Source organism: Cebidichthys violaceus, unplaced genomic scaffold, assembly GCF_023349555.1.
Source record: "Cebidichthys violaceus isolate CVI_PGR_0920_01 unplaced genomic scaffold, fCebVio1.0.p SCAF_103, whole genome shotgun sequence".
Classification (NCBI taxonomy): Eukaryota; Metazoa; Chordata; class Actinopteri; order Perciformes; family Stichaeidae; genus Cebidichthys; species Cebidichthys violaceus.
Window position 1 is genome coordinate 494,900 of NW_027176267.1, and position 26,019 is coordinate 520,918.

A 26,019-nucleotide genomic window follows, 5' to 3' on the forward strand; every position below is an offset into this window, starting at 1 on the left:
AGGGAGATAATGACAGATATGACTGAGTGAGTACAATGTGTTAAAGCAGAGCCTGGCTGCACAGAGGAGGAAAACAAGCGTCTGTGGCTCCCTCTGGTGGGCGAAGCTGGTCAATGCAATAAAAACATGTATGTAGTAGGAACTGTTCTTTTTAAAGTAGAAAAGTCTTCAGGGTAAAAGGTTTAGTCCTCCTACAAACAGTCCTCCAAGCTCCGCCTCCAGCTCCTGCAGGTGGGCGGGGCTAAACGTGTCGACGACGCCCCCGCCGGCCGCGTCCCCCAGCGTCCTCCACCAGGGGAGCCTGCAGGCCTGCAGCGATGCATTGTGGGAGTCGCGGGCGCGGGCGGCGATGGGACCCGAGGGGCTCAGGAAGGAGTCGGCGTCTGTTGTTGTGACGACGGAGAGGGGCGGGGCATCTGCGGGGGGGGGGGGGGGGGAGACACAAGAAAATAAAAATGTGACATTTTTTTCTTAAATACACAGAAATTTGTATGAAGTTTGGTTGATGGCTTAACTATAATTAGTGTGTGTGTGTGTGTGTGTGTGTGTGTGTGTGTGTGTGTCTGTGTGACCTCGGAGCAGCTCCAGCTGTGTGTGTGTGTGCGCCAGCAGAGCCTCCACCCGCTGCTCCTCCCTCCTCCTCCTCCTCTGGTCTCCTCCTCTCTGCAGCTCCGACAGCAGCAGCAGCTGCACCTCCTCGTGGAGACGCTCGCACTCCTGACGGGACACGCGGGATGACTGTGCACACAAAGCATTGTGGGTAATATATCTGCTGATTGTTTGTTGACATGCTCTGTAAGGAGTTAAAATGTCTTACAGGATGTCGAGAGACGTGCTCCTCCACCTGTCTCTTCAGCTCAGACCTCCGGCTGTCCGTCAAGCTCTGACCAATCCAGAAAGACGAGGTGGGCGGGACCAGCTCCGCTCGTCGTCTCTGCAGAAAGCGACGCACCTGAAAGAGAAACACGCGTCAGCTGTAGACTTGTGTGTGTGTTTGTGTAGCGAAAAAAAATGCTTTCAACAAAATGTATTGAAGTACAACAAAATGCTGTCACTCAAAGTGGCCACGCCCCTTAATCATATCTCACTTTAAGCCTTAATTTAGTTTAAACAGGTGAGTTGTATAAACAGTTGTCATGAACAGGCTGTAAAGTTCATTTTAAACATGGTCTTCTGTTGGAGCCTCTAGTGGCCATTTGAGGAACTGCAGTGTGTGGCAATGAGAGTCCTCACAAGTACAGAAAGACAAGTCTGTGTGTGTGTACCGCTCTCTGCAGCGTCCTGGCGGCCTGCTGCCTCGTGTGTGTGTGTGTGTGTCTCAGTGTGTTGTTGTAGCGTCGTCTCTCTCTGAAGCCTCTCCAGAAGCTCTGGATCAACACGGCCGCCCGACGCTCACACTCCTGCAGGTACGGCTGCACCTGGTCTACACACACACACACACACACACACACACACACACACACACACACACACACACACACACACCTGAGTGAGATATCCAAAATCTAACAAATAAATGACAATTTTCAGTTGAGCCACCAACCAAACTCTGAACATTTATTACAGTATTTAAGAAAATGTTTCTAACTGAAGGTGTGTGTGTGTATATACCAGCAGGAAGTAGCTGCAGCAGTGTTCTCTGTTTCTGGTGAAACTCCCTCCTCGCCTGCTGACGCCTCACACACACCTAAAACACACACACACACACACACACACACACACACACACACACACACACACACACACACACACACACACACACACACACACATACATTACTACAATACTTCCATCAGTACAGTAAGAGCACTCAGACTGCAGTATTACTCTCACCTGATACTTCAACTCCTCCTCCCATCGTTGCGCCTCCTTCTGCTGCTGCTGCCTCCTCCTCCGAGCCCTGAGACACGTTTACTGTAAGTACTTAAGTACACGTGTACTGTAAGTATACAATTAGTACTTTAATTATGTTTTAATTCATCAATTAATCAATTAGGAGACAGACAGACAGACAGACAGACAGACAGACAGACAGACAGACAGACAGACAGACCTGTATCTCCTCTGCAGCGTGCTGACTGTGCTGTTTAGGCTCTTCACTCTCCGTCTGGTCTGATACGACCTCCAGACCGCCTGGATCACACACGCCGCCCGCATGCGCTCAGTACACACCTACACATGGGGGGGGGTCATCAGAGACAGACAGACAGACACACAGAGAGACAGACAGACAGACAGACCGACCTGTGGACGCCTCCTTGTGTCAGATTGGATGAGGGCGATCAGCTGATCCACTTCCTGGTCAAAGCCCCGCCCCCTCCAGTCTTTGTCCAATAGACTGTCCAGACCTGCAGAGACACAGTGACCTCTGTCATAAACACACACACACACACACATATATATATATATATATGTGTGTGTGTGTGTGTGTGTGTGTTTTAAATCTGACCTCTGAAGCTGAGGAGGAGGGGCTGGACCCGGAGCTCCAGCTGATTGGCCATGAGGAGGATCAGTCTGATAGAGGCCCCGCCCACCGAAGAGTCACAGCTGACGGCCAATTGGCCGACGGCCTCGTTGAGCAGCAAGAGGACGGAGTCATCGCTCAACTCAGACAGGAAGTCACTGCAGAGAGACAGACAGGTAGAGAGAGACAGACAGGTAGAGAGAGAGAGAGACAGACAGACAGACAGGTAGAGAGAGAGAGAGAGAGAGAAAGAGAGAATACTTTACCTTTGTTTATTGTTTATTCACATGGGTGACCGTGGCTAAGTGGAGAGCAGGGCCGCCTTTCGGTCAGTGGTTCGATCCCCGGCTCCTGCTCCACTAGTCTCATGTCAATGTGTCCTTGAGCAAGACACTTAACCCCAACACTACTCCCGTAGCTGCGCCTACGGTGTAGATAGATACTGAATTGTAAGTCATAGTTTGGATAAAAGCGTCTGCTAAATGACTGTACTGTAATCATTAACATATTTGTCTTCTTGTCTTTATGTGTGTGTGTGTGTGTGTGTGTGTGTGTGTGTGTGTGTGTGTATGTGTGTGTGTGTGTGTGTGTGGTACCTGCTGGCTGTACAGGTGTGACTCCACATCTGGACACAGAGCAGAGACACAGTGACATCATCACACATCTGGATGTGCTCGTAGTGGACGGAGCTGAGGACTGAGACACAGAGAGAGAGACAGGTAGAGAGAGAGAGAGAGAGACAGACAGAGATCTGATTGGTCGGATTAACGGAGTGAGTATCTGCAGCAGGACGGAGGACGGGGACCCGGTCACTGTGGACCACACGACCAGATGAGACCAGCAGAGTCCTGATCAATAAGGACTGAAGGGGACTCACCCTGTGAGGTGAGACGGGGGTGAGACCTGAGCAGACAGACCACTGAGTCCATCACCTTCCTGAAGAGAGACAGGCACTGACAGAGAGAGAGACAGACAGACTTCACTCTCTTCAACACTAAATTTCTGCATTCAAATGTTTTGAAGAGGAGGAAGAGGAGGAAGAGGAAGGCAGCGTCTCACCTCTTCCCGCCTCATCAGCTGACCGGCCAATGAGAGGAGGCCGTCCATGAGTGAGGGCAGGAACAGCCTATGAAAGGCCTGAGAACGTTTACCAGGATCCACCCCCACACAGCAGGAGCTGGACAGACAGACAGACAGACATGTGAAGAACTTCAGACTTCCTCTCTACCCGTCTGTCTCTCTCTACCCGTCTCTCTCTCTCTGCCTGTCTCTCTCTCTCTACCCGTCTCTCTCTCTCTGCCTGTCTCTCTCTCTCTACCCGTCTGTCTCTCTCTACCCGTCTGTTTCTCTCTCTACCCATCTCTCTCTCTACCCATCTGTCTCTCTCTACCCGTCTCTCTCTCTCTACCCGTCTGTCTCTCTCTCTCTACCCGTCTCTGTCTCTCTCTACCCGTCTGTCTCTCTCTACCTGTCTCTCTCTCTCTCTCTACCCATCTGTCTCTCTCTACCCATCTGTCTCTCTCTACCCGTCTGTTTCTCTCTCTACCCGTCTGTCTCTCTCTCTACCCGTCTCTCTCTCTACCCGTCTGTCTCTCTCTACCCATCTGTCTCTCTCTACAAAAAAAAAAAAACAATAAAAAAAAAAATATATATATATATAGTTTTTCATATAAATATAGTTTTAAGGATACTAGGATTGAATACTGTAATGTTAAAACACCACTAAAAATAGTACAATAAATAAACATAATTCATACATTTAAATATTGTAGATTTTTAAGTCTTTTTATAAAAATATAAATAAAATAATAAATATTCTGAACAAACTCAGAATAATATAAATCAGTAACAGTGATGTACCTGGTGAGCTGGGCGAGCGTGGCGGCGGCGCTCCAGCTGCCCCGCTGCATTCTGGGATTTAGAGTCATGAGGAGGACGCAGTGACTCAGAACTCCACTGAGATACAAGAGAGACTTCACAGCAGCCAACGACCCGTCTGTCTGCAGAGCCTCTGCGGGACAGACAGGAGGACCAGGAGACATATATGAATAAAATGCAAAAACACATTTTATTAATAAAGAAATTAATGTGATAATGAATAAAACATGTTTGTAATTACCATTTTATTTGTCTTTATATTTCCACATTTTATTTACTATTTATGCTTTTATTTATTTTTCTTAATATTTAAAAAAAATGTATTTACCTTATTCTTTTATTTATTTATATTAATATTTGAACATTTGTATTTACTTTTAATCCATATTTATTTATTTATCTTAATATTTCTACATTTTTATTTAATTATATTTATATTTCCACTTTTATGTTTATTTATTACTTTATTTATTTCTCTTCATATTTCTACTTTTATATTTCTTTATTACTTTATTTATTCTTCATATTTCCACATTGAGCAGACAGACAGTCAGACAGACAGGTCGTGGTGGTCTCACTGTTCAAGGCGTCGTTCAGCAGCCTGACTCTCTGCTCCGGGTTCAGGTCTTCGTCCTCCAGCTGCCTCTTCAGCTCCTCCACCAGCTCCTCTTCCTCCAGCAGCTCCATCCTCTCACAGCCTCCTTTACTCCTCCTCTGTGAACATCACACACACCAGACTCCAATAATAGTGCGTGTGTGTGTGTGTGTGTGTGTGTGTGTGTGTGTGTGTGTGTGTGTGCGTGTGTAGACCTCACCAGTCAATATCTGCTCCAAACTTCTTCCTCTCGGGTTTTCCGCGTCACACCTGTTAGCATTAGCAACTCGTTAGCCAGGCTTGTTTAGTCGTTTAAGCTAAGACAGCTAACAGCTAACTACTATTTAACTACACCTGAATATGAAGGTGACGTCACACGTTGACTCGGTAACGTTTTTAGTAGACTTAGAAACGTTAAAAAGGTCCGAAAAATAACGTTCTTTAGCTAACCTCGGTAGCAAAGTTAGCTTTTAGCAGCCAGAGCGAGCCGACGCTCTGCTTGTTTCTACGGTAACGTGACGTCGTGACGCCGCGACGCCCTCTGCACCAAAGAGCAGGAGGATCATGGGAAAGATAAATAAATAAACGGTTTCGATTCAAAATGAGCTTTATTGACACGAACTAAACAAATCAGAATTTAAACACAAAAATATATTTAAAAAAATAATTAATAAAATAAATATTGAACACAGCCAACTTTAGAATACAAATGATTAAAAATAGGCCCTTCAGGTAGTTAAGTAAGTAGTATACATATTATATTATTAATATATTAATCAGATGTTAATGAAATAAAAAGGTCTTAAAAAGTCCAAACTACCACAAAACGTTTGTTGATTTTTAAACATTTTATTAAAAAAACAAACATGTTTCCATATTCACAAGTATCCAGTATTATCATAATATAAACACATATATATATATATATATATATATATATATATATATATATATATATATATATATATATATATATATACATATATATATACATACACATATATATATATATATATATATATATACATATATATATATACATACACATATATATAAACATATGAATGAACTATTTATACAGCTCTACATTGATCGATAACAGCTGATTTAATGATTCTATTCATAATAACTTAAAGAAGTATAAACGCTGCCGTGTGTTGATGTGGCCGCTGGGTGGCGCTGCAGCTTCACTTCATAACTTCATCAAATATTACTGTTATTAATACATTCACTGTATTTATTATATTACTGTCCCTCTTATGATTCTTACAACAACATTAAAGCTCTATATTATAATAAGATGTATTTCAGTATAATAAAATAATATAATAAACTATCATATAACTTATTATACTATGATTAAAATAATATTTAAAGTAGAATAATATAAATAAAACAATGACAAAAAAGGTAATAAAACAATAAAAAATATAAATGCTCCTCTCAGCTGATCGCGGTGTCAACAGTACCGGTACCGACAGTAACGTTCATAGTAACGGAGGCTCGTGTGTGTTAATCGGTGCAGCAGCTGCTGCAGCCCTCTCTCTCTCCCCGGTGCGCCTGCGTGCTGACACACACACACACACACACACACACACACACACACACACACACACACACACACACACACACACACACACACACACACACACACACCGAGAGCCACCGACCGTCCGCTGCCCGGCCCGGCAGGAGGAGAGAGAGAGAGACACACACCGGGGCTTCACGGTACTATAGCAGTAACGGGAGCGGTAACGGTGACGTGATATGATGCCGCGCGGGATCACGGAAACGTAAGAACAGCAGCAGCGGAGGAGGAGGAGGAGGAGGAGGAGGAGGAGGAGGACTGTCGAGGCTAAGCCGAGGAGGATGCAGCAGTGACGGACCGATCGGTACCGGGAGGAGCGGAACACAGCCTGGACCGATCCGATCTGATGTAAACCCGCAGGGATGGACCGGTAGGCAGGGAGGAGGCGCGAGGAGCGACGGTACATAACGGAGGAGAGAGCGCGAGGCGGAGGAGGAGGGAGGAGGACCGAGGAGGAGGAGGAGGAGGAGGAGGAGGAGGAGGAGGAGGAGGGAGGATGAATTCGGTAGATGGAGGAGGAGAAGCGGGCCCGGACGGCCTGGCCACGGCAGGTAGGGTGTGAGTGTGTGTGTGTGTGTGTGTGTGTGTGTGTGTGTGTGTGTGTGTGTGTGTGTGTGTAGTAGGAGCTGCTGTCGCCATGATGCCTCCACATCCGCCCATTGACTCAGAGAATGTGTGTGTGAGTGTGTGTGTGTCAGCATCCCTCTGTCCATTGGGGTGTGTGTGTGTGTGTGTGTGTGTGTGTGTGTGTGAGAGAGAGAGAGTGTGTATTGGGGGTGGAGGGTCCTACCAAGGAGGATTATGGGAAGGCCTGCTTGGTTATTAGTGTGTGTGTGTGTGTGTGTGTGTGTGTGTGTGTGTGTGTGATGTAATGTCATGTGTAGTAATATGGAAGCTGATATATATATTTAGATATATATTTATATATATATATATAAATATATATATATTTAGATATATAAATATATATATATATATAGATATATATATATATATATATATATATATATATTAGCTGTGGTCACGTGGTTTTTCCATTCACTCCAATATAGAAGTATTATTAGTGGTATTAGTACACCATGATTGCAAAAAGCAATACTGCTTTCTGATTGGACGACGGGCGTCAATTAAAAATCCTATCCCAATGTGTCATAATTAGAAGGAGAGGTTTTCACTGGTCAGCTAAAGCTAAACCACACGTAGAGTTCTAATTATGATGGAAAAGGTGGAATATTTGGGTCCCAGACAGAAGCAGGAGGGCTTTTATTGTGAAGGAATTGGAGGGCTTTTACTGTGAAACATCTGGAGAGATTCTGTGAAGCATCTACAGGGCTTTTACTGTGAAGGAGTTGGAGAAGTTTTATTGTGAAGGAGTTGGAGAGATTTTACTGAAAAGCATCTGTAGGGCTTTTACTGTGAAGGTGTGGGATAGATTCTACTGTGACGCATCTGAAGGGCTTTTATTGTGAAGGAGTTGGAGAGCTTTTACTGTGAAGGTGTGGATTCTAGGTGTAGATTCTACTACATTTCTACATTTGTGGATTTGTACTTTCACGTCCAGTTTTCTACGACATTTCTAGACTTTAAATCATCTATTCGTCTGTTTTCTATTTTACATTATTTTGTCGACCTCATATGTTCTATATATGTTAACATTCATAATACGACACACACAGTTTCAAAGTAAAGCGTATACATTGTCTCAGTCTGACTCTGATGTCTCAATTTGTAAGAGGCTGACATTTTGGAGGAATATATTTATTAGTTTTTGTTGCGTAATCGGTGTGATGAGTCCTGACAGACTGACAGCAAGTCTCTCTGGAGGCTTTTCATCTGCAGCTATTTTAGTCTTTTCACTGACTCAGTGTGTGTGTGTGTGTGTGTGTGTGTGTGTGTGTGTGTGTGTGTGTGTGTGTGTGTGTGTGTCTGTGTGTGTGTGTGTGTGTCTGTGTGTGTGAGACAGCTTCATCACAATGGAAATCCCTTCTGCATCTCTGAGGCCGGTCACTCTGATTGACAGCCGGTCAGCCTGAGACACAGCTGATCTCCTAACTCCTTGAGAGCAGTCTGGACTCAGACACCCACTGCTAACTCGTTAGCGACTGCAGGCCGTTAGCTTCTGCTCTCAGAGCCGTTAACACGAGGAAATACTCACTGAAGTATCAGCACTTCATTTTGAAGGGATGACAGTAAGTGGTCAGAGTTCGATGCAATAGAGTTTAATCGTTAAGCAAAGACCCGAGCAGACCCGGAGTCCAACTGATGACCCGGGTTAGGGATTGGGTTTTATTGTGAAGGAGCTGGAGGACTTTTACTTTGAAACACTATCTTTCCTGCTTCTTAACTAAGTGCAGTAAGTTCTCTAAATGTAACTAAGTAATGAAATACGCTGTCAGTGAACATTTTACTGATACGTTCCGGTTCAACATTTCATGACTTGACCCGTTAATATATAACCTGTGTTTAGCTGGAGATTAAACCCTCCAAAATAAAACATTTCCTCTTTCTGTTGATTATGTTCAATACAAACAAAGCATTATCATATGTTTACATTAATATCGCTCATTTTGTCAGACCAAAAGTTATTCACTATACTATACTGTATAATACGACTAGCAGCTGTTCACTATTAAAAGGTTAGAGGACTTTTATTGTGAAGGATTCGGGGTATTTTTACCGTAAAGACGCTGGAGGTGGCGGGTTGGCTTTTACTGTGAAACAGCTGGGTGGATTTTACTAATATTTTACTGACTAGACTACCAAAAAGATGCTGCAGGGCTTTTAATGTGAAGGAGTTGGAGAGATTTTACTGTGAAGCATCTGGAGGGCTTTTACTGTGAAGGAGTTGGAGAGATTTTACTGTGAGGCATCTGGAGGGCTTTTACTGTGAAGGAGTTGGAGAGATTTTACTGTGAAGCATCTGGAGGGCTTTTACTGTGAAGGAGTTGGAGAGATTTTACTGTGAAGCATCTGGAGGGCTTTTACTGTGAAGGAGTTGCAGAGATTTTACTGTGAAGCATCTGGAGGGCTTTCAATGTGAAGGAGTTGGAGAGATTTGACTAGATTTGTACATTTGCATTTTTACTTACGCTTCCAGTCAAGCAGGTCTTTTAATGTGAAGGATTTGGGGTATTTTTACTGTAAAGACGCTGGAGGTGGCCGGTTGACTTTTACTGTGAAACAGCTGGGTGAATATTTTATATCTAATATTTTACTACTCAGAAGACAGTGGAGGGCTTTATGGTGAAAATACCTTGAATCCTTCACAATAAAAGCTTATTGTGAAGGATTCAGGGTATTTTTACCATAAAGATGCTAGAGGGCTTTTATTGTGAAGCAACTAAAGGACTTTTACTGTGAAACAGCTGGGTGGATTTTATTAATATTTTACTGATTAGACTACTAAGAAGACGTTGGAGGGCTTTTATTGTGAAGGATTCAGGGTATTTTTACCATAAAGACGCTGGAGGGCTTTTATTGTGAAGCAACTAAAGGACTTTTACTGTGAAACACAACTTGTGTTTTACTGTGAAGCAGTTGGGAATCTTTTAGTGTGAAAGATCTTCATATCTTTATCGTCTCAGTGAGTTGAAATAGAGAAACACTCTTGTGTTCCTTGTGTAACGTTTAAACTCCACTGTTCTGTGTAGACTTGTGTTTAAAGATGCATCTTATTTGGGTCTGAACTGTCAGTTTTGGGGTTTTCTGAGGAGACGCATCGGTCCGGAGGGAGGACTCAAGGACACTAAAGAAGGAGGAAGGGACCCTGCTAGGAGGTAGTTTAGGTTGAATAACTGTGAGCGTTGTCCTTCATCCCCTTCCTGTTTGAGGTTCTCTCTCTCTGAGGGTTATCGCCGCTAACCTGAGACGTTTAATGCCCTCAGTGTGTGTGTGTGTGTGTGTGTTGCAGACAGGCCTCCCATGTGTGTGAGATCATCCTGCACAGCAGGAGGAAGCTAATCCAACACGCACACACACGCACACGCACGCACACGCACGCACGCACACGCACACACACACACACACACACACACACACACACACACACACACACTCAGCAGCCTGGTTGGACGGGTGGAAGTAGTTTGATGTTGTTTGCTGGGCTCTTTCTAAATATTATATGTAGTAATATGACATATTATAATAACTGTTTTGTAGTATGACATTATAATAACTGTTTGGTATATTCTGAATCTCAGAAGGTTTTTCTGGGTGAATCGCTCTGAGACGATGAAGCCACATTAATTATTCACTTTACTTTCACACATCATGAGAAGCAGCTACGTCTACGAACGTTTGGTAACGATGACGTAATGTACTACTACTAATAATAATAACTATATTATTATTATTATTATTATAACTATAGCGCCTAAGTGCTTTGACAGACAAAAGCTGTAAAAGTGAGGCAACAACAACAACAACAACAACAAATGAAATAAAATAATGAAATAAATCAATTGTACCTGTGCAGGTTCTGGTAAAGCAGAGTGTGTCCGAGCGGTCGACGTCCTGACGGTGCTCAGAGAGAAGGTGGCCTTCGTTTCGGGTAAAAACAACACACACACCTGCAGAGTTCAACCCCAGTTTGGTCCCGATGCGACTCGGTTTAACTGTGTCCTTCTAGGTGGGCGGGACAAACGTGGCGGACCAATACTGACCTTCCCTGCCAGGACCAATCACGATCGAATAAAACAGGAAGACCTCAGCCGATTGGTCACCTACCTGGCGACCATACCCAGGTAACTGTCCACCTGATGAACCTCTCCAGCTGTCTCTTTGATTGCCCTGTCTCACTCTCAGCCTCCCCATCTGTCTCCCTGTCTGTCTCTCTCCCTGTCTGTCTGTCTGTCTCCCTGTTCGTCTCTCTGTCTGTCTGTCTCTCTGTTTGTCTCCCTGTCTGTCTCCCTGTCTCTCTGTCTCCCTGTCTGTCTCTCTGTCTGTCTCCCTGTCTGTCTGTCTGTCTCTTTGTCTGTCTGTCTGTCTGTCTGTCTCTTTGTCTGTCTCTCTCCCTGTCCGTCTGTCTCCCTGTTCGTCTCTCTGTCTGTCTGTCTCTCTGTTTGTCTCCCTGTCTGTCTCTCTGTCTGTCTGTCTCTCTGTCTCCCTGTCTGTCTGTCTGTCTGTCTGTCTCTCTGTCTGTCTCTCTGTCTGTCTGTCAGTGAGGACGTGCGTGCTCGTGGCTTCACGGTGGTGGTGGACATGCGCGGCAGTAAGTGGGACAGCGTGAAGCCGGTTCTACGGACACTGCAGGAGTCGTTTTCCTCCCACATCCACACAGCGCTGCTCATCAAACCGGACACGTTCTGGCAGAAACACAAGACCAACCTGGGCAGCGCCAAGCTCACCTTCGAGGTACTAGTACTGACGACTAAAGCAGTAATACCGACAGCTCCAGTAATACTACTGCTTACTGCTGCTAACTGGTGGTGCCTGTCTTCAGACCAGCCTGGTGTCGGTGGATGGTTTGTCCCGGCTCGTGGACCCCTCCCAGCTGACGTCTGACCTCGGTGGTTCGTTGGAGTACGACCACGTGGAGTGGACCGAGCTGCGTCTGGGTCTGGAGGAGTTCACCGGAGCCGCCACGCAGCTGCTGGCCCAGCTGGAGCAGCTGGAGGCCGGGCTGAGCCGCGTACCGGAGCCACAGGACGTGGATGAGGCCCGCAAGTGAGTTATTGATTGGTGTTGAGACGTATATGGACCATTGTTTGACAGCAACATATTTTTGTTTCCGGAAATATAACAACAACTTTCCATCTCCAGACTTCTGGAGGAACACGGTCGGCTCCGTAACACCATCGCAACGGCACCGGTCGACTCCCTCGAGCGAGAGGGGCGGAGCTTGCTCCAGCGCATGCGCCTTGGCCCCTCCCACGGTGACGCCTCCACCGAAGGTGGCGGCGGCGGTAGTCACGGCAGCTGGCTGTCGGGCGGGGCGGACTTCCAGAGCGTCGCGCCAAAGGTTTCGTCTCTGCTGGACCGGCTGCAGGCGGCTCGCGGTCACCTGCTGCAATGCTGGAGCGACAGGAAGCTGCACCTGGACCAGGTGCTGCAGCTGCACCTGTTTGAGCAGGACGCCACTAAGGTGAGGTTCACCCATCAGGGTTCAGCTGGAGTCAGTCAGTGAGTCTGACTGACTATGTACTACTGATAACTCCAGCATTACTACTGATGACTCTAGTAGTACTACTGATAACTCTAGCATTACTACTGATGACTCTAGTAGTACTACTGATAACTCTAGCATTACTACTGATGACTCTAGTAGTACTACTGATAACTCTAGCATTACTACTGATGACTCTAGTAGTACTACTGATGACTCTAGCAGTACTACTGATGACTCTAGTAGTACTACTGATAACTCTAGCATTACTACTGATGACTCTAGTAGTACTACTGATAACTCTAGCATTACTACTGATGACTCTAGCAACACTACTGATAACTCTAGCAGTACTACTGATAACTCTAGCAGTACCACTGATAACTCTAGTAGTACTACTGATGACTCTAGTAGTACTACTGATGACTCTAGTATTACTACTGATAACTCTAGCATTACTACTGATAACTCTAGCATTACTACTGATAACTCTAGTATTACTACTGATGACTCTAGCATTACTACTGATAACTCTAGTAGTACTACTGATGTCTCTAGTATTACTACTGATAACTCTAGTATTACTACTGATAACTCTAGTAGTACTACTGATGTCTCTAGCATTACTAACTAAAGTACTCTTCCTGTCCCAGATGTCGGAGTGGATCGCTCACAGTAAAGACTTGTTCGTTCAGACTCTAGCTGAGGTGGGTCAGAACCACCAGCACGCCCTCGACCTCCAGAACCAACACCAGCACTTCACCGCCAACTGCATGGTGAGCGTCTGTCTGTCTCTCTCTTTGTCTCTCTGTCTGTCTGTCTCTCTGTCTGTCTGTGTCTCTCTCTCTCTCTCTCTCTCCTGTCTGTCTGTCTCTCTCTGTCTGCCTGTCTCTCTCTGTCTGCCTGTCTCTCTCTCTCTCTGTCTGTCTCTCTCTCTCTCTCTCTCTGTCTGTCTGTCTGTCTGTCTCTCTCTCTGTCTGTCTCTCTCTCTGTCTGTCTCTCTCTGTCTGTCTGTCTCTGTCTCTCTGTCTGTCTCTCTGTCTGTCTCTCTGTCTGTCTGTCTGTCTACATTAACCCCGTGGTGACTGTACAGAACGGCAGTGTGAACGTGGACAGCGTGGTGACGGTGGCGGTGCGGTTGGCGGAGGCCGGTCACTACGGGGGGGGTCGGATCACCGCGGTGTCGTCACGGTTACAGGACGACTGGAAGACGCTAACGACGGCGCTAGAGGAGCGCAGCATCACGCTCGCCATGGCAACCAGCTTCCACCAGGGGGCGGAGCAGGTGATGACACACCTGTATACCTGTATCACTGCCAGTTTATCTGTCTACATGTCTCACCTCCAACCTTTATACCTGTCTGTCATCCCACGACCTACCTGACTGTCTCCACTCACCTGTCTACCTGACTGCTATTTTACCTGTCTGCCTCTCTACCTGTCTACCTCTCTACCTGTCTCCCTCTCTACCTGTCTGCCTCTCTACCTGTCTGCCTCTCTACCTGTCTCCCTCTCTACCTCTCTACCTGTCTGCCTCTCTACCTGTCTCCCTCTCTACCTCTCTACCTGTCTCCCTCTCTACCTCTCTACCTGTCTGCCTCTCTACCTGTCTACCTCTCTACCTGTCTGCCTCTCTACCTCTCTACCTGTCTGCCTCTCTACCTGTCTCCCTCTCGACCTGTCTACCTGTCTGCCTCTCTACCTCTCTACCTGTCTGCCTCTCTACCTCTCTACCTGTCTGCCTCTCTGCCTCTCTACCTGTCTGTCCAGTTCCTGCTCAGAGTGGAGAGCTGGGTTCAGGTGTGCTCTGAAGGGCCGTTTCCGTCAGCGACAGCAGAGCTGGACGCTGCGACGAAGAAACACCAGGAAGTAAACGAGGAGATCTCTGCTAACTACACACAGGTACCTGTCTGTCTGTCTGTCTGTCCGCATACCTGTCTGTCTGCATACCTGTCTCTATCAACACCTGTCTGTCTGAACACATACCTGTCTGTCCACATACCTGTCTCTATCAACACCTGTCTGTCTGAACACATACCTGACTGTCTGTCTGCATACCTGTCTTTCTCAACACCTGTTGTGTGTCCACATACCTGACTGTCTGTCCGCATACCTGTCTGTCTGAACACATACCTGACTGTCTGCCCGCATACCTGTCTGTCTGAACACATACCTGACTGTCTGTCCGCATACCTGTCTGTCTGAACACATACCTGACTGTCTGTCTGCATACCTGTCTTTCTCAACACCTGTTGTGTGTCCACATACCTGTCTGTCTGTCCAGACATCTATCCATCCGAGAGTGTGAAAACCTGTCTGTCTGAACACCTGTCTCTCTCTCTCTGTCTGTCTGCAGGTCAGTGAGAGCGGTAAAGCCTTAATGGACGTTCTCCAGCGTTGCCCAGCGACCGACTCCGACAACTCCGCGACCAAACCGGACTTCACCAATGCCACGCACGGCATCATGGGAGTTCTGCACCAGGTCATGCAGGTATGGGTCACGGTAACACGTCTCACATGTTACCAACAGACAGACAGGTGGACTGACGTGAATTTTTTTTTATTATTTGCAGGGTCACCATGAGGTGGAGGGGGCGTGGCAGCATCGTAAACTCCGCCTCCACCAGCGCCTGCAGTTGTGTGTGTTTCAACAGGATGTCAGACAGGTACAATCCAGATCCAGTCAGGATCCAAACCCAGATTTACTTCTCAGAATCTTTCCCACAAAATCACCTGCCCCCCCCCCCCCCCCCCCTCCCACCTGTGTGTCTCTCTCTCTCCACCTGTCTGTCTCTCAGGTGTTGGACTGGGTGGAGCAGCACGGTGAGGTTTTCCTGAACAAACACAGCGGCGTGGGGAAGTCTCTGCACCGAGCGCGAGCGCTGCAGAAACGCCACGACGACTTCCAGCAGGTCGCACAGGTAAACCACACTTAGACCTGGATTAACTGAACCACACCTAGACCTGGTTTAACTGAACCACACCTAGACCTGGATTAACTGAACCACACTTAGACCTGGTTTAACTAAACCACACCTAGACCTGGATTGACTGAACCACACTTAGACCTGGTTTAACTGAACCACACTTAGATCTGGTTTAACTGACCCCACTTAGAACTGGATTAACTGAACCACATTTAGACCTGGATTAACTGAACCACACTTAGACCTGGATTAACTGAACCAGATTTAGACCTGGATTAACTGAACCAGATTTAGACCTGGATTAACTGAACCACACTTAGACCTGGATTAACTGAACCACACTTAGACCTGGATTAACTGAACCACACTTAGACCTGGTTTAACTGAACCACACTTAGACCTGGATTAATTGAACCACACTTAGACCTGGTTTAACTGAACCACACCTAGACCTGGATTAACTGAACCACACCTAGACCTGGTTTAACTGAACCACACTTAGACCTGGTTTAACTGAACCACACTTAGACCTGGTTTAACTGAACCACACTTAGACCTGGATTAACTGAACCACACTTAGACCTGGATTAACTGAACCACACTTAGACCTGGATTAACTGAACCATGCGTAGCCTCCACATGGTCGTAAAAATAGAATGAATAATTAAATGTGTGTGTGTGTGTGTGTGTCAGAACACTTACACTAATGCAGAGAAGCTTCTGGAAGCAGCCGATCAGCTGGCTCAGTCTGGAGAATGTGAGGAGGAGGAGATCTACCAGGCAGCCAGAGACCTGGAACTCCGCATGCAGGTGAAAAAAAAAGAAAGAAGGCTTTTATTGTGAAAGGCAGCTACAGGAAGTGTTTGCATGATGTTAATGTGTGTGTGTGTGTGTGTGTGTGTGTGTGTGTGTGTGTGTGTGTGTGTGTGCAGGCGTTCATCCAGAGAGTTGAACAGAGGAAGCTGCTGCTGGACCTCGCTGTGTCTTTCTACACACACACCAAGGAGGTAATACACTCAAGTATATATGTATAAATATGTATATATATATATATGTATATATATATAGATATATATATATGTATATATCTTTCTGTCCTCCTCTCCTCCCACCTCCTCCTCCTGCCCACTACCTCCTCTCCTCATTTCACCATCCTACTTTCTTTCCTCCTCAACAATCTGGAACTACAGAGTAGAATTTGTCAAAAAAAAGTTTAGGATCTGCTTCGATATCTGACAGTATCTCCATCTCCTCCTCCTCCTCCTCCTCCTCCTCCTCCTCAGCTCTCGGTGTGGATGGAGGGCCTCCAGAAGCAGCTCTCCTCTGATCTCTGTGTTTGTCCCGACACCGTTGAATCTCTTCAGGCTCTGATGAGTCAGCAGCAGCAGCATCAGGCCAACACACAGGTTAGCTGTCACCTGAACCCATGTCGTAACAAGCTAACCCCGAGCTGTGACCCCTCGCACTAACCCCTCTAACCCTGACCCACAGGAAGCAGCGATGAGTGTCATCCGGGAAGGAGAAGACCTCATCCTGCAACTCAGGTACACGCAGAGTGTGGATGCGTTTGATTCACTCATCGGGGCAGCTCACAGTGGAGCTGGTGTATCTAACTACTGTGGGTGTGTTTGTTTTAGGCCTCTAGGGGGCTCTGTGGCCCACGTGATGAGTGTGTTCAGTGTGGGTACTTTTATTTTGTAGTTTGTGTAGAGTGTGTTGGTGCTTTTATTTTGTAGATTGTGTAGTGTTTATGGGTACTTTTATTTTGTATTTTGAGTGTATGGGTGCGTTTGTTTTCTACTTCATATAGCCTGCGTGGGTGCGTTTCTTTTCTAGTTTACAAAGTCTATGTGGTTGGGTTTCTTCTCTGGTTTGTCTTTAACCATTTGAGGTGCGTTTGTTTCAGGCCTCAGGGCAGCTCGGTGGCCCAGGTGGAGACAGTGCTGCAGCAGCTGGAGGAGTCTCACGTTCAGCTGGAGGAACTTTTCCACCAGAGGAAGATCCGACTGGACGTCTACCTGCAGCTCCGCATCCTGCAGCAGTGCACTCTGGAGGTAAAACCGGTTGTTGATAATCAATATGTTGTCACCTCCCGCCACCGGGTCTAGGTCGCCCACCTTTAGTATGTGTTTCTAGGTAACGGGGGAAATGGACGCCTGGAAGCAGGACCTCCAGAAACAGTCCCAGGACTTCTCCGCAGAGAAGCTAGCGTCATCGCGGCTAGCCGACGCCAATCAGGACAAGCTAACGTTGGGCCAGTCACGGCTGGTGGAGGCTAGCCCGGAGGTGCTAACGCTAGCGCAGCAGCGCATCCACAGGTAGACGAGTCGGCGTGACGACGTCCTCCTGACTCACCAAAATAAAAGCATGTCAGGCATTGACTTGATCTATTGATCTGTAGGCACATGGAACGGAGGCTGGCTATGAACAACATGATCTATGAGGTTATCCAGCAAGGCCACGACCTCCAGCAGTACATCACCGAGGTTCAGGCCTCAGGTAAGACCCCCCTCGTTAGTGCAGCAGCACATCCACGGACACATCCGCCATGTTTTTGAATGAAAGAACTTAACGGCAGCTAAAAATGGATGGAAAAAAGAAAGGGATCCAGTATTGAGCCTTGGGGTACACCACAAGACATGATCAAGAAAGGATCTGGTCCTTGAGGGGCTTCCAGGAGTGTTTCCAGAGGTTCTTGAACGGTTTCTAGTGCTCCTCAAAGGAGTTCTAAAGGTGCCCGATACAGCTGTGGTTCTTCAGGGGGGAGTCCTTTAAGGGGTTCCAGACCCCTTGAGGAAGTCACTTGGAGGGATTCAATGGTTCTGAAAGGCTGTCAATAGACCTTGGTAGACTCTTGACAGTGCTCCAGTGGTCAATGATGGAGTCCTAGAAGTCCCTAGGAGGGCCCAAATGGTCCATGGCGGGAATTCTATCAGTCACTGACAGGTTTCCAGCATTCTAGTAGTCTTTTTATGAGTTCCAGGGGTCGTTAAGTGGTTTCTAGAACTCCCTCTGGGAATTCCTGAGGGTGTTCTTGAGGTCCTTTAGGGAGTTCCAATGGTCCTTGAGAAAGCTTCAGGGGTCCTAAAGTAATTTGCTCCCTGGAGGTGTTCAGAGGTTCTTGAGGGGGTTCTGTAGGTCCCATATGGGGGGATTCCCTCAAAGGAAAACCTTGAGGGATTTTCAGGTGCCTTTTCTTGGGTTCCAGAGGTTCTTGGGTGGTTTTAGTGCTCCTTAACGGGGCAATATTCTTGTTAGAGGTCTCCAGTGGTCCTTGAGGAGGTTCCAGAGACCGTTGATCGTCTTCCACTAGTAACTAGGTCATGTTTGGTGAGTAGTTATTTTTGTGGACTCTGGGGGTCTTTGGGGGGTTTCTTGTGCCTCCTTTGAAAGGTTTTCTTAGGGTGTCCACACGTACGTGGTCCTTGAGGCGGTTCCAGAGTTGGAGGGATTCTTTAAAGGGGGTCATGTGGTCCTTGAGGGGGTTCCAGGTCTTTGAAGGACTCAAACGTCAGTTCAAAATCACATCCTGTCTGACCGGTTCAGTAACACACTGATGGGGGGGGGGGATGGGGTTGCCATGGAAACTGCTCTATGAAGCACACAGCTGGTCCCCATGGAAACCAGCGTATTGGATTTGCACGCACACACGCACACACGCACACACACACACACACACACACACACACACATCCATGCACGCAAACACACGTACACAGTTGTATTACAATACTTGTGAGGACCTTACCAGCCAAAATGTCCTCACTCTGAAGCTCTTGCATGTATATGTGTGTGTGTGTGTGTGTGTGTGTGTGTGTGTGTGTGTGTGTGTGTGTGTGTGTGTGTGTGTGTCAGGAATCGAGCTGTCGGAGGCGGAGGGGGGTCTCTCAGCTCAGGTGGAGGAGCTGCAGCGCCTCCTGCAGGACAAACAGAAGGAGCTGCAGCAGATTGCGGATCACACACACACACACCTGGAGCAGAACCTGCAGCTGAGACACCTGCAGAGCCAGGTGAAGCAGGTAACACACACACACACACACACACACACACACACACACACACACACACACACACACACACACAGAGAGCCAGGTGAAGCAGGTAACACACACACACACACACACACACACACACACACACACACACACACACACACACACACACACACAGAGCCAGGTGAAGCAGGTAACACACACACACACACACACACACACACACACACACACACACAGAGCCAGGTGAAGCAGGTAACACACACACACACACACACACACACACACACACACACCTGCAGATCGACCTCCACCTGTGTGTGTGTGTGTGTGTGTGTGTGTGTGTCTCAGGTGCTGGGCTGGATCTCAGAGGGGGAGGTGATGCTGTCGTCCTGCATGTTGAACTCCAGCTGTCTGTCTGAAGCTGAGCAGCTGCAGAGGGAACACGAGCGCCTCCAGCAGGCCATCGAGGTAACTGCACACAAACGACGACATTCTTTAAACGGTCGCCAAAACGAAGCTTTAAATGTTGATATTTAATCTACAACATGTTCACTTTAACCAGGCTGTGTAAAAACATTACGTTGTGAGCTCCTCGGTGAAACGATGACGTCATGATTGATTCATCTGAGACCAACAGTCAAATCAGAGAAACTTTGAGTGAAAACAGAAATATTAGTTTTCATGATGTTTGATGTATCTTTTTGGGAACGACAACACTGATATTTAGTGCATGTAGACGGAGATGTATTGATGAAGACCGGATTGTCTCTGCAGGCTCTGCTCCACGCCGACTCCCTGCAGAGGACCCACCAGGTGGCTCTGGCTCTGCAGCAGAGAGCCGAGCTGCTGGTCAGGTGAGTCACGGTTTACATAAAGCATTAGCATTAGCATTAGCATCACAAGCTGTATTTATATCCACATACATGGAGAGTATTTATTATAGCATTGAGTCGTATTCCTGCTGTTTAAAATGAGATTACGCCACATAATAAAACAGATTTTTAGTCTGACGTTGCTGACACCATATTTTGTAATTTGAGCTATTGTTGGTATTTTTGTGAATTTGAACAAGCTGGATATGAATATCTATTGTTTTAGCGACAGCAGGTCAGGTTTAAACGCAGTGGAGAACAAGAGGAGTTTCAACCTAGCGGTTCCCCCCTTGATTCCAGTCGTTATGCTAAGCTAAGCTAACACCCCCCTCAGGTCAGGTCACTATGACCCAGATGCAGTGAGGTCTTGTGCCCAGACGGTGGCGCTGCACTGGCAGACTCTGATGCTGAGGATCGAGGACCGACTCAAACTGGTCAACGCCTCCGCAGCCTTCTACAGGACGTCCCAGCAGGTATCACTCGTCTATCTACCCGTCTGTCTGTCTGTGGCATACCTGTCTGTCTGTGCTACCTGTCTGTCTGCAACCTCCAGGTGTGCGGGGTGCTGGAGAGTCTGGAGCAGGAGTACCGGCGGGAGGAGGACTGGTGTGGAGGAGGAGAGAGGCAGCCGGAGCTCCTGCTGCCGCTCGTCAGCAAACACATGGAGCAGAAGGAGGCCTTCCTGAAGGTGACGGGGGGGGGGCCTAGCAACAGCAACTAAGGGGGCGGGACTTAGCGCTGAGTCATCTATTTTAAAATCGTCTTTAATTGCTTTGAATGTCGTCAAATAATAAAGTTTTTAGCATTCTTGCGAGGTGTTTTAAAGGCGACGAGCTAAAAGTTTCATCATCGTGTTTGATCGTTCAGGCCTGCACTTTGGCGAGAAGGAACGCCGAGGTCTTCCTCAAGTACATCCACCGCAACAGCGTCACCATGGCGAACATCTCGGGCCACAGCGTGTCGGGGGTCACCGAGGTCACGGGTCACTCCAGGGTCCCGGAGCAGCAGGTCAAAGGTGAAACTAGAGAAGTCCAGAGAACCCAGTGAAGAGCCCTGAGGGACGCCATGGTTAACTGGTTTGGTTTTTACTGACTCAGGTGTGTGTGTGTGTGTGTGTGCAGGTATCCTTAGTGAGCTCCTCCAGAGGGAGAACCGAGTCCTCCACTTCTGGACTCTGAAGAAGCGTAGACTGGATCAGTGCCAGCAGTACCTGATGTTCCAGAGCCACGCCCACCAGGTACACTGTTAAATGATGTAGTTAGTTTAGATGTAGGATTATTAATTCATGTTTGTAAGTCTTCCATTTAAGTAACATAGTTTTATCAGTGAAATGTACTTAAAGGATCAAAAGTATAAGTACTTGTTGGGCAGTATTGTAACGTGTGTTTTCTTTGTTGCAGGCTCTGGATTGGCTGCAGCAGTCAGGTGACCACTACCTGGTAACACACACGTCACCGGGGTCAACCGTGGTCGAGACGCAAGAACTGCTGAACCAACACCGAGAGTTCTGTGTGTCCGCCAAGGTGACAACACACACATATATATGTACATATACTGTATATATATGTGTATATATATATATATATATATATATATATATATATATATATATATATATATATACACATATATGTATATGTGTGTGTGTGTATACTTACCTGTTCTCTCTGCCTCTCAGCACACACAGGAAAAGGTTCACCTCCTCATCCAATTGGCTGAAAGCATGCTGGCTAAAGGACACGCCCACCGGGCCGAGCTCCGCCGCTGCGTCTCCGCGGTGGACAAACGGTACCGAGACTTCACCGTCCGGATGACTCAGTACCGCCACCTGCTGGAGGCGGCACTGGGAGGCTGCTCGCAGGTACCAATGCACTGAGGACAGTAGTATTTAGGAGGTAGTACAGCAGTAGTACTGGTAGTATTTTGTGTGTAGACTCTTTTAAGTACAGTAGTAGTACTAGTAGTATTTTGTGTGTAGAACTGTGTTTTTTAAACCTACGGTGTCCCTGTCAGGACAATAAGGACTTGGAGTTGGAGCTGATCCCAAACAGTCTCTCGGACTCGGACCCCGAGGTGAACCTGTCCGACCCGAGTCACCAGGTCAGCGACGAGAAGAGGCGCTCTGCCCGCAAGAAAGAGTGAGTACTACTAGTACGAGTACTACTAAAGAGAGTATTAACATAGTACATGCTGTGATAACGTGTGTTTTGTGTATCTCAGGTACATCATGGCTGAGCTGCTTCAAACTGAGAGAGTCTACGTCAGAGATCTGCAGGAGTGTATTGAGGTACAATAGTACTGCAGTACCACAGCTAGTAGCATACAAGTACTGAAGTACAACATAGTACTTTCCTCATACTAATACTTTTTCCTCGTGCAGACGTACCTGTGGGAGATGACGAGTGGCTCAGAGGACGTCCCACCTGGTCTCAACAACAAGGACGACATCGTGTTCGGAAACATCCAGGACATCTACGAGTTCCACAACAGGTACTACTGCAAAATATACTGTGAAATATAATGTACAGTACCGCTACAGTATATGTATTTGTACTCTGTGTTTTGCAGTATTTTCCTGAAGGAGCTGGAAAACTACGAACAGCTTCCCGAGGATGTCGGACACTGTTTCGTTACCTGGGTAACCACTTTGTTGTCTTTTAGTTTACATAAACAACAGATTAAAATACTGTAAATAGTACTAGTATTCAGTAAATAGTACGAGTACTCAGTAGATGTTTTGTGTTCCAGGCGGATAAGTTCCACATGTACGTGACGTACTGCAGAAACAAACCAGACTCCAGTTTACTGATCCAGCAGCACGGAGCCGGATTCTTTGAGGTCTGTTTACAACTTCTGTTTACCATCTTAACAACAACAACAACAACTTCTGTCTGCCATCAAAACAATAACAATATTAACAACAACAACAACAACTTCTGTTTACCATCTTAACAACAACAATAACAACAACTTCTGTCTGCCATCAAAACAATAACAATAATAACAACAACAACAACTTCTGTTTACCATCTTAACAACAACAACAACAACTTCTGTCTGTCATCAAAACAATAACAATATTAACAACAACAACAACAACAACTTCTGTTTACCATCTTAACAACAACAATAACAACAACTTCTGTCTGTCATCAAAACAATAACAACAACTTCTGTTTACCATCTTAACATCAACAACAACAATAACAACTTCTGTTTACCATCAAAACAACAACAATAACAATAATAATACAGACAGTAATAGATAGTATATATTACTGTAGATATAATACATAATATACAGTTTTCTTGAAGGAGATTTACTTGCAAATATGTAACAATAATATCTTAAATAGCAATTTGGTACAAGCAGGAAGAAATCTTCAGTTGGTACTTTTAACTTCTAGTTAAAATGAAATATACTGCAATATTTACTGCATTAGTACACAAACAGGACATCTGCTAGAGTTTCTAATCTGAAGAGTTGTGAGATGTTTACTGCAAATAGAAAATGAACAAATGATGCTCCATAAAATGTATTTTTCAGACTCTTATCATTTATGTGGTAACAGTTTGTTTGTGTTGGTTTTGTTTGCAGGAGGTCCAGAGGAGACACGGTCTCACCAACTCCATCTCCTCAGCTCTCATCAAACCAGTTCAGAGGATCACCAAATACCAGCTGCTGCTCAAGGTAATACTACGTTAACTCAGTATAAAAGTCATATTTGAGTATAAACACTCATAAGCTTTTACGTTTAAGTATCAAAGTGTCCTGTTTCATGTTTAATATTAGTATTACTTGTACACAAATACATTGTGCATATCACTTCACTTTTGTTCTGCATTAATCATTATTTTGTGAAAAAGAAAAATTGTCAGAAAAGATGTAAATAACTGGTTTGTAATTATTGACTAAAGAGCAATAAATGTCAAAATGAAGGGACAAGAAGAAATGTGAACTATCTCAAATCAATGTGTAACTACAACATTTCTCTTTTTAATGAAAACGTGTACATTGGTGTTAATTGGTTGGTTGCTGTGGTTACAGGAGTTGTTGGCGTGCTGCGAGGAGGGAAAAGGCGAGATCAAAGAAGGCCTGGACGTGATGCTGAGCGTCCCGAAGAGAGCGAACGATGCTATGCATGTTAGCATGCTGGAAGGTAACGCGCAGACGATGAGCTCTTTTATTGTGAAGGAGCTAGGGGGAGGGGGCTTTTATTTTGAAGGAGCTGGAAGTCTATGAAGCTTTAGTTGTGTTTTTGTATCGCTGTGGACATTTGTACTCTGTGAACAAAATGTAGGGACTTCCTAGAGCTTGAAACATAAATCATACCTCATGATACGTGACGTCCCGGTCAGGTCTGGAGGAGGGTCTGGAGGTGCAGGGTGAGCTCCTCCTCCAGGACTCCTTCCTGGTCTGGGAGCCCAAGTCTCTGATCAGGAAGGGGCGGGACCGGCACCTCTTCCTGTTCGAGCTGTCACTCATCTTCAGCAAGGAGATCAAGGACTCGTCCGGACGAACCAAATATCTGTACAAGAGCAGACTGAGGGTAAAACATACAAACTATTTTAATATTTACAATACATAACAACATTTTAACTTTACATGATTTTAAGTGTCTCCATGTTAGTCTATAATTATCATTCATGGAGGACATCAAAAGATTGAAGCAGTGTTCTCACTACTTATAATAATAAGAAGAATTATAATACTGTCATCGTGGTTTATGGGGACACTGAAGCTGGTTTGTGGACTGGCTAAATGTCCTCACAATCAGGTTAAACCAACACACCACTAACCCCGCTTCCAGAAGATTGAACAGTGTTTACCCGTCTCACTCTCAGACCTCAGAGCTCGGGGTAACGGAGCACATCGAGGGGGATCCCTGTAAGTTCGCTCTGTGGGTCGGACGAACGCCGACGTCCGACAACAAGACGGTCCTGAAGGTTCGTGCCGATCCGACGACATTTTCAAAAAGGTGCTTCGGTAATATTTTAAAGGTGCCGTCTACCCGTCGTCCTCGTTCCTCCACAGGCGTCGTCGCTGGAGCTGAAGCAGGAGTGGGTCCGCAGCATTCGACAGGTGATCCAGGAGAGGCGTGGCCACCTGCGGGGCGCTCTGAGGGAGCCCATCCCCCTCCCCAAAACACCAAACCCCACCCTGGGGAGACAGCGCAGCATCAGCCGCAGGTAAGAAGCTCAGTAGACACCTCCACGTGATCTGTCAGTAAAACTACTGAACCGCTACTGCTCCTAAATATATTATATATATCATATAACGTAGAAATATTTGAAACTTTAAATCACTCACAATAAACGTGTCCGTCTGTCCGTCTCTTGTCAGGGAGACCAGCGAGGACGCAGACAGTCTGGGCGACGCCAGCAGTCAGCCCGACACCGTCTCCATCGCCTCCAGAACGTCACAGAACACCGCCGACAGCGACAAGGTAACACACACACACACACACACACACACACACACACACACACACACACACACACACACACACACACACACACACACACACACACTCTCCAGAGGGGCGTGTCACACAGTCGGATGACATCACCGCTGCTGCAGCTGGTCCGGGTGTTTC

General features: G+C 46.3%; 2 protein-coding genes across 5 annotated transcripts in view; one reads left to right on the forward strand and one right to left on the reverse strand.

The window, feature by feature from the left end:
• Positions 1-158: 158 nt before the first annotated feature.
• iqcb1 (IQ motif containing B1) lies at positions 159-5,423 on the reverse strand. 2 transcript variants are annotated; one of them, XM_068731038.1, is made up of 16 exons: positions 5,292-5,423; positions 5,158-5,207; positions 4,921-5,056; positions 4,325-4,475; positions 3,524-3,641; positions 3,342-3,417; positions 3,061-3,160; positions 2,450-2,622; positions 2,245-2,348; positions 2,054-2,172; positions 1,834-1,900; positions 1,612-1,687; positions 1,266-1,423; positions 818-952; positions 573-738; positions 159-416 (listed from the first exon to the last, which is right to left on the reverse strand). In XM_068731038.1, exons 3-16 carry the CDS (start codon positions 5,027-5,029, stop codon positions 169-171), a joined length of 1,800 nt encoding a protein of 599 aa, XP_068587139.1. In that variant the 5' UTR covers positions 5,030-5,056; positions 5,158-5,207; positions 5,292-5,423; the 3' UTR covers positions 159-168. The 2 variants fall into 2 exon arrangements, with proteins under 2 accessions (XP_068587139.1, XP_068587130.1); XM_068731029.1 differs by having other exon boundaries at positions 5,158-5,423.
• A 1,130-nt stretch (positions 5,424-6,553) lies between these two features.
• kalrnb (kalirin RhoGEF kinase b) overlaps positions 6,554-26,019 on the forward strand; it is a 31,808-nt gene continuing 12,342 nt past the window's right edge. Inside the window, exons 1-39 of one of the 3 annotated variants that reach the window (XM_068731049.1) lie at positions 6,554-7,076; positions 11,000-11,074; positions 11,153-11,267; positions 11,685-11,877; positions 11,966-12,189; positions 12,286-12,607; positions 13,282-13,404; positions 13,722-13,913; positions 14,399-14,530; positions 14,985-15,119; positions 15,202-15,294; positions 15,427-15,549; positions 16,249-16,365; positions 16,488-16,562; positions 16,839-16,961; positions 17,047-17,099; positions 17,462-17,609; positions 17,692-17,873; positions 17,957-18,054; positions 19,411-19,802; positions 19,899-20,018; positions 20,325-20,404; positions 20,757-20,895; positions 20,976-21,110; positions 21,290-21,437; positions 21,544-21,659; positions 21,823-21,945; positions 22,101-22,283; positions 22,436-22,560; positions 22,643-22,709; positions 22,803-22,912; positions 22,991-23,060; positions 23,171-23,260; positions 24,021-24,113; positions 24,471-24,582; positions 24,782-24,972; positions 25,268-25,369; positions 25,458-25,612; positions 25,767-25,869. In XM_068731049.1, coding sequence (XP_068587150.1) covers positions 7,022-7,076; positions 11,000-11,074; positions 11,153-11,267; positions 11,685-11,877; positions 11,966-12,189; positions 12,286-12,607; positions 13,282-13,404; positions 13,722-13,913; positions 14,399-14,530; positions 14,985-15,119; positions 15,202-15,294; positions 15,427-15,549; positions 16,249-16,365; positions 16,488-16,562; positions 16,839-16,961; positions 17,047-17,099; positions 17,462-17,609; positions 17,692-17,873; positions 17,957-18,054; positions 19,411-19,802; positions 19,899-20,018; positions 20,325-20,404; positions 20,757-20,895; positions 20,976-21,110; positions 21,290-21,437; positions 21,544-21,659; positions 21,823-21,945; positions 22,101-22,283; positions 22,436-22,560; positions 22,643-22,709; positions 22,803-22,912; positions 22,991-23,060; positions 23,171-23,260; positions 24,021-24,113; positions 24,471-24,582; positions 24,782-24,972; positions 25,268-25,369; positions 25,458-25,612; positions 25,767-25,869 — 5,232 coding nt within the window. In that variant the 5' untranslated portion in view covers positions 6,554-7,021. The remainder of the gene's footprint in view (positions 7,077-10,999; positions 11,075-11,152; positions 11,268-11,684; positions 11,878-11,965; positions 12,190-12,285; positions 12,608-13,281; positions 13,405-13,721; positions 13,914-14,398; positions 14,531-14,984; positions 15,120-15,201; positions 15,295-15,426; positions 15,550-16,248; positions 16,366-16,487; positions 16,563-16,838; positions 16,962-17,046; positions 17,100-17,461; positions 17,610-17,691; positions 17,874-17,956; positions 18,055-19,410; positions 19,803-19,898; positions 20,019-20,324; positions 20,405-20,756; positions 20,896-20,975; positions 21,111-21,289; positions 21,438-21,543; positions 21,660-21,822; positions 21,946-22,100; positions 22,284-22,435; positions 22,561-22,642; positions 22,710-22,802; positions 22,913-22,990; positions 23,061-23,170; positions 23,261-24,020; positions 24,114-24,470; positions 24,583-24,781; positions 24,973-25,267; positions 25,370-25,457; positions 25,613-25,766; positions 25,870-26,019) is intronic. The other 2 variants (XM_068731067.1, XM_068731058.1) reach the window with 2 other exon arrangements.

What these genes read in the sequence shown, in the direction of transcription:
- iqcb1 (XM_068731038.1), bottom strand. Translation starts at nt 5,029, where the DNA reads ATGGAGCTGCTGGAGGAAGAGGAGCTGGTGGAGGAGCTGAAGAGGCAG. An exon ending in CACACCTGTACAGCCAGCAG is followed by an intron (nt 2,623 to 3,060) that starts GTACCACACACA and finishes GTCTCTCTGCAG; the next exon opens with TGACTTCCTGTCTGAGTTGA. An exon ending in CCAGGACGCTGCAGAGAGCG is followed by an intron (nt 953 to 1,265) that starts GTACACACACAC and finishes TTTCTCTTTCAG; the next exon opens with GTGCGTCGCTTTCTGCAGAG.